This window comes from Lycium ferocissimum, chromosome 6 (assembly GCF_029784015.1).
Source record: "Lycium ferocissimum isolate CSIRO_LF1 chromosome 6, AGI_CSIRO_Lferr_CH_V1, whole genome shotgun sequence".
NCBI lineage: Eukaryota > Viridiplantae > Streptophyta > Magnoliopsida > Solanales > Solanaceae > Lycium > Lycium ferocissimum.
Window position 1 is genome coordinate 24,273,839 of NC_081347.1, and position 9,922 is coordinate 24,283,760.

Sequence of the window (9,922 nt, forward strand, 5' to 3'; positions counted from 1 at the left end):
AGAAGTTGAAATAATTTTTCATGAAATAAGAGGCCTAAGTGGCCGAAAGGGGGCCATAGGCCACATGGAAGCATTATATATGTAATATTAGATGACTAATTCATCACATTTTTCATCATTTAGCACCTTAGAAAATTCAAGAAGCATGGAGAAAAGCCAAGAGAGGCCATTCGGCCATGACCATAGCCGAACAGGGCCATGGAGATTTGATCAAAAAAAATATTTTCTTCATGTGTTTCAACTCCTTAGAAGGTGTATAACAACATGGGATAGTTGTTGGAACAAGCAAACTCTTCATTCTTGCAATTCATCAACTCTAGCCGAGTGAAGAAGTTGAATGGAGGAGGTGAGATTTAATCTTGTTTACATGTCTTCATAGATGATTTGTATATGTTGTAGTATGTAGAAATGAATGAAATTCATGAAAGTTTGTATGTTGAGGGTTGGCCGTGAGTATATGAGGTTATGTAGGAATGATGAACGAATTTTATTTGGTGTGTTGGTTGTTGATTGTTGTGGGTTCTATGATGTAAAATGAAGGTTTAATGATCCAAGTTGAAGTTATAAATCGTGTGGGCTGATTTGGAAGATAATGTGACTTTAATATAGTTTCTTGTATTTTTGAAGGTAATGTCGTTAACGTGTGGATTATTGGTATAGTTGATGAATTTGGAAGATGGAAATGTATTGTTGTTGTTCTTATGGCATTTGGAAGTTTCGGGTAGAATAGTGTAGTGGTGGGATTGTTTGAAATATTGTGTGAATTGTTTAAAGTGTTCTTGAATATTGTTTGAATGATCTTGGATTAGTACTTGAACGTGTGAATATTGATGTTGGTCTGATCGTATGAGGTTGATTTGAATGAAAATGAACTATCGTCGAATTGTATAGAAAAGAGTTACTAATGTTAGCAAGCGTTTTGAATTCATTATTGATGTTGTTTATATGGTTGTTGGTATTGTTGTTGAAGATTTGGCCGAGTTGTATTCTTGGGGATGTTGAGTTTACAGGGGAAATGCTGCCCAAATTTCTGTAGATAAAGTGTTAGTTTGGAATCGAGTTCTTAAGTGCTTACGGCTAATGTTTGGTACTTAATGACATTATTGTAGCTCTTGGAGAGCCCGAGACTTACGTTTGGATTAACTTAGGAAGCGGACGAGGTATGTGAAGCTTATCCCTTCTTTCTTTTGGCATGTCTTAGTGGTAAGTAGGCGATGATACGAGCCTCGGGGTAACTCCACTCTTATGATCCGAGCATGATTACGATTTTTATGTATCTCTTGATGATAGCATTCTTAGTGTACTAGAACTATGGTTTTTTTTTATGTCATTTATGTAATTGGATTTTAAAGGTTGCATAAAGGATTTTTGTTCTTAAAAGATTCTACATCTAAAAATGTCCGTAACTTTCATAGTAATAGAAACCGGATGGCTTTGATATGCTCATAAATGATCCTATAAGGTATAAGGCTCGTAACTTTCATAGGCGGGCTCGGATTGGTTTGACGTATGACTATGACCCCTACGGTTCTTTAATATGTTTATGATGTTTGATATGTTTCCGAGTAGTGTCCGAAAGATATTTGAGGTAACTTTTGTCCCGATTTTTTTATGACGATTCGTTTATTTCATTGATTCTCTGAAAATGATTTATGTGCATATGGTTTCTCACTACTCTGCTCGTGCCAAGATCAATGTGTCTTTCACTGAGTCCCGGGCCAAGACACGTATTCGTGCACACTCCACTGCATTATTCACCGAGTCCCTCATTAGAGGGCCGGGACACGCTATATATATGTATATGATGATGTGATGATATGGGGATGGCGGCCAGGATGGCATATGATGATTCTATTCACCGAGTCCCTCACTAGAGGGCCGGGACACACTATGTATCGATATATGATGACATGATAACATGATTTTACTTACCGAGTCCCTCATTAGAGGGCCGGGACACGCTATATGTACATGTACATGATGACTATTTTCTTATGACATTCAGTCTCATAATGTTATTGACATGCATGGTTTATGCTTCAAAGACAAGTTTTATGATTTTCTGGTTACGGTACTAATTTTTCCTGTACTCCTTACTTCAGTATAGTTCTGTTTACTGTATTCCATGCTTTACATACTCAGTACATATTCCGTACTGACCCCCTTTCTTCGGGGGCTGCGTTTCATGCCACGCGAGGTAGCGCCGAATGAGTAGAAGATGTTCCGGTCGGATTGGCGAGCTCCATTTCCTCCCGGTGTTGCCGAGTCGAGTGCTTTTGCTATGGTATACGGAGTTATGTTGAAAACTTTGCGAACGGTGTCGTGTATATAAGATGTCAGTTTTGTAAGCGGCTATGTAAGCCGATGTATTATTATGCATTGTGTTACGAGTTTCGTATATTACAGATTTTATTTGATTCGATAAGATGAAAGGCATGGTTGTTTTCGGAAAAATTTTCATTATGCACTTACGTCATGTTTTGCGGGCCCAGTATGATTACGAGTATCCACCGAGTCGGCGGGGTTCGCGCAAATTATGGTAAGGGTCGGGTGCCCATCATGCCCTATCGGAAATTAAGGTGTGACACTTGACAGGTGTTATATAGGCATATATATATGACCCTTATGCATGGATGCATAGTATTTATGTACATCATTGGCCCACAGAGGCAGTTTAGACATACAGGTTGCATTCATTTCATCCTATATTCTCTTATGTCTCCTACGCTTACATACTCGGTCTTTTTTTTGCGCGTCCGACGCTCCCTAGGGGCGGCGTGCGTTTCGTGCCGTGAGTTCGGTAGACGAAGTTGACGATCCGCCTGTGAGGTCGTTGTTCAGCGATATTGGAGCACTCCTCTTGTTCCGGAGTTGCGGTCTAGTCTTGGTACGATATTCATTTGATATGCATATGGGTATGGCGGGGGCCACGTCCGACCTTCACAGCACACACATTGTAGAGGTTTGTGAATGATCGTGGCATAGTTAGATTCGGCCTATATTTTTGTTGTATAGTATTTCACGATGGCCTTGTCAGCATGCACAGTTTTTGTCCAGCGTAGTTGTATAGTATGTCTTCTTGGGCTCATCCTTTTTTCGGCATATTTCTCATATGATTTAGCGGACTATCATCTGGTGACCCCTAAGGTCCCTCTTGTTTATAATCATGATAGGAAAGCATGAAAGCATGTTAGCGGTGCTTGGCGAGTAGGGCCCGGGTACCCGTCATGGCCCTCCAGATTGGGTCGTGACGCAAAAGCCCCTGGGATAATAATTTTTTGCTTACTCACCAAATACTAGAAAATCAGTAAAAAATCTACTTCCTCTGTCCCAATTTATGGATACAGTTAGAATTTTAAGAATCAAACAAGAAAATCTTTGACCGTGATTAATTCGTATGCCTTTTAAATATTTTAAATTGTTAAATACTGCGACTTATAGTACTTTTTTTGTAGTTTTCAAATATGTAAGTTACTTTTCAAAAATCTTAAAGATGGTATGTTCGAATTCACGGTTATAGTAAAGAAGTTTGACTCTTGAAATCTTAACTGAATCTCATAAATTAGAACAAAGGGAGTACTTGTTTTTCAAGAAAATAGTTTCTCTGAAAATATTTTCCTTCAAGAACCAAACACACCCTTAACTTTAAAAAGTCTTTTATAGAAAAGATAAATAAGGAAGTAAAATTTGAAGACTGGCTACAATTGGTTGTTGGAATGGCATGCGTACCTGTCATATGATATGATGATGTAATCAGTAATCTACACCCACCAGCCTTATTATTGCACCATTCTTGAAAGTCTTGGGTTTTTTTTTTTTTTTTTTTTTCTCATCATAGAGAAGCCAGATACGTGAGGAGAAATCAAGATGCATCTATGGCCATCAATGAGATTAAGGGAGTCTTTTAAAGAGAGATACTTGAAGAATCTTGAATGGAATCTCCATAGAATGGATAGTCAGAAGCAACGTGGCAACAAGTCTGGCAATGATCAGAAGCTTTTGGATGGTTCCAATGAGGCAGGAAGCTGTTCTAGTAATGGTGGGGGAGCAAAATTGGTTGTGATTTGTAGAGAATTGCTCATGATTCTTTCTTGCTGCTACTGCTGTTTCTGCTGTGGAGGTATACCCAATAATATACTCTTTCTTTTTCCCTCTATTTTCTGTGGAATTGTTAGTGATTTATAGGGCTATTGCTTTCTGTTAGCTAAATCTTTGGCTCACAATTCTTCCAATTTGTAGGGTTCTTTACTTTATTTAAGAAAAAAAAGACTTAATGGTCAAAAACACGCATGAACCTTTTTCACGAGTTTCACACCCAACTATCCGTTGTTCCCTTTTCATAAATCATCACCATATATGTATTAAAACACACCTCGAAGCTGATTAGACCAACTATCGGCTGTTCCCTTTTACTACCTGAACTATCAGGGACGGGTATAAATTTTTGGCGCTCAAGCACCCATTAACCGTGGCGGATATTCTATGTAGACATATAGAAAATATCGGAGTTTTGGTATAAAATAATATATAGCACCCAAGAAGCAATAAAAGATATTGGTGCTCTAGTTAAATGTTGTAGGCTTAAGGCTATGCCATGGAGGAGGCCAGTTTGAATCCTACTCAAAGCAATATATTTTTTGTTGATTTTAAGGTCAGCACCCAGGACCATTGAATCCTGGGTCTGCCACTGTAAACTATCACCTAGGTGTGTTTTAATACATAAATGGTGATAGTTCAGGTATGAAAAGCGAACAACTGATAGTTAGGGTGTGAAACTCACAAAAAAGTGGTAGTTCAGGTGTGTTTTGATCATTATGTCAAAAAATAATTCTGAAAGTGTCTTACTGTGATTTCTTCTGTTTCACAGAATTTTCTTACCAAATTGAGTGTAGTTGCCATTTGCTGTACTAGGGGATTCTGTAAAAACATTACGATAAAGTGATAAATCAATTATCTAGTCTCACCTCTTCAAGAGAGGCTCATTGGCAAGGAAAAGTATGTTTTAAGAGCACATAAAGCGAGGCGAGGCACTCAACATGTTTTGAGCCTCACTTCAGGGCTTAATCGCGCCTTTGACAACACTGCCGTACCATGTTCAATGATGTAGCTTCCATCAGTGTTGAGCTTCCAAGTGTTTTCTGGTGATTTCTGCCAATTCATCATAATGCTACTGAAAGTGTTCTTATTGTTTTCAGCTATCAAACACACCTGCTTCCAACTCCAGCTCTGTTCCATGCTGCTAAATTTCTTGCTCATTGACACTTTAATCTGGAAAAAGATTTTGGTGGAAAATGCTGCTTGTGCTAACTTGTCTATGCTCATATCTGCTAGTGCACCTGGCCTTCCAAATTTCCCACATCACAATGCTAGGAGTTATGGTAAGCAAGAACCTGTGGACAACAATTTTGGGAGATGCAGTCCACCACTTCCCTAACATTGACAGTGCACTGTTGCCAGTGATCTTGAGGCCCAAAGGACTAGATATTTGATTACGAACTCTTTTTGCAATGTCATTAGCAATCAGTTAACTATACACTAGTGACTTTAAAGTTGCAAAAGCTGCGGTAGGATCCTGTTTAACCCCTTTCAACAGCAAGTTGCAGTAGATGAACAACCATGCACTATCTCCAAAGGCACAGGTTTCGCACTTTATAAGCTCATTTCTCATTGAGCTCAAAGTATATAGAGCTAAAATAGGAAGTTCTTTCCAGGAAAACCAAAATTCTTAATACAGAATGAGCAAGGAGTATATCTTTTAAACATAGATAAAAGGGAGACACTGCAAATTGCCAAACTAGAATGAGTAATATTCTAAGGATGGACACTTTTAAGAAACAATAGTCATGACAAACTTATATAAGCTTTTGCTAGAACTTATAGGGTAAACCTAAGCAGACAAGAATAATCCCAGTGTTTGTTTCCTTCTCTTGTGGAGCTCCAGCAATGGTCATGCTGTTAGAGTGACAGGGTTTGTATTCGAAATTTGATATATTTTTGGTGGTTCTATTCAAATACTTTGACATCGTTTGGACGTGATTCTTTGTTGCGCTTTACAGTGGGGAACTTGCTGGTGGACTTGAGATCAAAAGTGATATAGTGTGAGGGACAGGAGCCAATTAAGGGTTTTGCAATCAGATTCTAGTCTTGTTTTGATGATACTGATCATTGATGTTGTAAGGAATCTGTTTAGGAGAATGTAAATATGCAGGGATGGACTCACATTTGCCCAAGAGGGGTCACACGAATCCGCTTGGTTGGAAATTTTTACTGTATATTTAATTAGTTATTTATTTATATTTTTAAATAGAAAAATTACATACATATTTTTCTGATGAATCCGCTGGACAAAGCATGGTCATGCGGGTTTATTGCTTCGCGAAGGTCAGGGGTTCGAAATGTGGTGGTAACTTTGCACCCACCTCAGTTATAACTTTTAGTCTCTGTGATTGCATTGTGGATGTGCAAACAGTAATCGATATTCAGCCCTAGCAATTTTCCCTAGCTAGCCTTGTTGTTGTTTTTTCTTTTTATTTTTATTTTTAAAGATCACAACAGCTAGCCTTGTTAGTTTTCTACATCTTTCTATTTTATTTCAAACTTGTTTTCTTACTCAATTCCAATAAACTTATTCTAAAGTCTTTTTCACTTCAAAATTGGATCTTTCAATAAAGTGAATTATGTTTCTCTCTTTCATTACATTTGCTAATATATGCAAGTGTATTTGTTGATATTACTTATAATTTGTTATCTTAATTAATCTTAACTTAGTTTTTTGTTGGAACTTTTATTTTGTGTATAGTTTGAAATTCTAGTTTTATTTAGAAGCTCTCCTTCATCCATAATTTGTATTAGTTTAGTTTACTTTTTTACTCTTTATGTTTTGTTGTCTTCTATTTGTTATTGACAACTTTAATTTGTTATTTATAATAGGGGAAAAGATGTTTATATTTTCTTAAAATTCTTAGAGTTTAATAAACTTCTAAGTTGGTTAAAAACGTTTTTTTTTTAAATTTTAAATAGCTATTACATTCATAAAATAAAATTTCTTAAACTAAATAGATATATTATTAACATAATTTGTTAAAGTAAATGACTTTTTCTTAAATAAACAAAAGCTTCAAATTTTTGCCAACTTTTTTAAATATAAAACAAAGAACCAACTTCATCTTCATCTTGACGTCACGGAATGGAATAAAAAGGAAGGCAGCGGACAATTCCCCTTGTAGCGCCAGATGCTGACTGTATGGTTAACTAACATTGTCTCCAACTGAACTTCTTTGTGCAAAATCTTCAGTCTGCCACTGTAAATACATGCATGGGATAGCAAGTTCACTTTTAAAAAAGATATTTTTTGAAGGAGGAAGATATGCAGATATGAGGTTGCAGGTCTTGTTCTATTCGTAGTCTGTGTTTTACGGGTAATAGGCCTTTCCATCTGGAATTCTTACAGTGGCGTTGGAAGGTTTTAGTGGGTAGCTATAGGCGGTCTCCAATGATGACTAGAATATGCCAGGACTGATGAGAGAAGCATTAGTAGTTGCAGCAGGCTTTTGGGTGCTTCATGGGATTAGGGGGTAGTATGGACCACACGCGAGCTGTGCGAGTGGCATCTAATTAGGTCATGGAGGAAGGGGGAGGCTTCTGGGACAGCGAGGATGACATGTTTAGTAGAGGTGGAGAGTGTAGGAGATGGCAGGATTGACTCTAGAGGTAGTTGCCATATAGAAGGAAGCTACTGAGGCAGTGAGTAGCTTCTCTGGCCTTTTCTTTAGAATTTTTTCTTGGTTACCTCAATCACGCTCTCTGGAAATAATTATTTCTATTTCAAGTTTTAGCACCAAAGCAATCTTGAATGTTCTTGAAGTGTATGGGCTAAAGTCTGGTTGAGTGTTTTCAAACAGTATTGTCCATTATCTCTGGTGACGATCCAAGTTCACTGCATGTGGTATAAAGAACAAGCATACTTGTTACATGTTTTGTTAATTTATTTGTACTTCTTTTATGTGTCATGTTGTCTCTGGCTGGGTGCTCGACTTATGGTCCTTCAAAGATTTTGCCTCTTTTTCAATCTATTAGTAGTCACTTGTGTGTGTGTGTGTCAGAGAGTTCTTTCTGGTTCGTCTGTTATCTTCTTTCAGAATATATTTGGAATAGACAAAGGTGCTATTAGTTTAAGCTATTAATGTGAAGTCACCTTGATTTTGTGTATGATACGTATCTTTTAACATGTCCACGGCTTAAAGAATCCAGTGATATAGGTTATTAGATAAATTTTCTTCAATTCTAACAGTGTAATGGGCTGCTACGAAGATCATGTCCTGAAAGGCTGAAACTGTTGAGGAGGAACCCTAAGCCTTTTTATTTAACCTTGTACCATTTACAGTTTTTCTTTCAGAAGTTTCTACTAGCATTTGTCTCTCTCAAGTGTTTCGCTTATTGAGATCATTTCCTCTCAATTGAATGGAATCCCAACTTTTAGCTTTTATTATATTACTATCTGTGGCAGACAATCTAATTATCCTGTTCAAGATAAATGATTTATCAGAGGGAGTGTCTGGTTTCTTGAACTTTTAGAGAACGATGGAAGGGGATTCGTGCTTAGCTTTTCAGGGCTGAGTTCCTGAAATGGCTTAATCAAAATCTCTCCCCAATCCATGCCTTTTGTCAGTTTTATCATCTTCGTAAATGATATTTTCTACTTTACGCTGTAAGCGTTTGTATTATAAATATCAAACAATTTATATGAGCTAAGATGTATCTTGAATCGTAAAGCATTTAGCTGTTTTCTGCCTATTGTAGTAGCATTTTTCTTTGTTTTTATTAGTCTTATCTTAAAAGCAATTATTTTCCGTTTGCAGATTAATGTTGTGTTGTTGCATTTGTGATTACATTTCTAGTTGACGAGTCTTAGTTATCTGATAATTGCGTCTCTCTTACAGCTTGTGTTGCTGATGAAGAATAAAGACAGACAGATATTGGAAGAACCTATTATGGAATTAGAAGATGTAAATAAAAGATTTTGAGAGTTCTTGAAAATGGTTGATGCAATTTAAGCTTCGCAACTGTTGTGCTAGCTGTGTGCTAACTCAATTATTGTTTGTCTGTCTTAAATTATATTGCGTCTCTCTCCGCCTCTCTTTTGATTTTGTTTCCTTTTTTTTTTTTTTTTTCCTTTTTTGGGTATTTTTTCTTCCCTTTTTTTGTTCCTTTCTCCGTTTTTATCTTTATTTGCCTTTCTAAAGATAAAAAAGTATAAAAATATAAACTAATTATTTTACATTAATACAAATATAGGAATTAAATAATTAGACTAGAACAAGGAATAATAAAAAATTACTAAATGCACTAGCTTATTTATTAAAATTTAAATTAACAGAAAATATATTTTTATTGTTTCTCTTTTGCGAATGAAAACCAAACTTATATCTAAAATATGACTCTATTTGTAATTTTTTTTAATACCTTGCTAAAATTGATATAAAAAGTAAAACATCAAAATTAAGCTTAAGCTCTATATGTTGAATTTTTAATAATTTTTTTATTTTTAAGGAATAAACTCGTTCTTTATGATACTTTGTCAGTACATGATATATATATATATATATATACACTAGGTGAGTATGGGCGGTGTTGGCACCGCCCAACACAATACTCCCTTTGTCCCAATTTATGTATAACATTTTTTAAATTAGTTAAACAATTTATTTTTTTGTAATTTTTTTATATATCTTTTAAATATTTTAAATTATCAATTCTTGTGACTAATAGTAACTTTTTATGTAGTTTTCGGATATGTAAATTTATTTTAAAAAACTTAAAATTTAATATCTGAATTCATGGTCAAAATTAAACTTTTTACTAACCTCTGCATGTCCTCTCAATATCTTATCAATATCGAAATTTATATCATCCTCATCATTAA

The 9,922-nt window shown here is 35.9% G+C and overlaps 1 protein-coding gene across 2 annotated transcripts; it reads left to right on the top strand.

Moving 5' to 3' along the window:
- The first annotated feature begins 3,696 nt into the window (after positions 1–3,696).
- On the top strand, positions 3,697–9,073 carry LOC132059539 (uncharacterized). 2 transcript variants are annotated; one of them, XM_059452164.1, is made up of 3 exons: positions 3,697–4,120; positions 5,196–5,378; positions 8,940–9,073. In XM_059452164.1, the coding sequence occupies exons 1-3, from the start codon at positions 3,868–3,870 to the stop codon at positions 8,960–8,962; spliced, it is 459 nt and encodes a 152-aa protein (XP_059308147.1). In that variant the 5' UTR covers positions 3,697–3,867; the 3' UTR covers positions 8,963–9,073. The 2 variants fall into 2 exon arrangements, with proteins under 2 accessions (XP_059308147.1, XP_059308146.1); XM_059452163.1 differs by lacking the exon at positions 8,940–9,073 and having other exon boundaries at positions 3,698–4,120; positions 5,196–6,986.
- Positions 9,074–9,922: the final 849 nt, after the last annotated feature.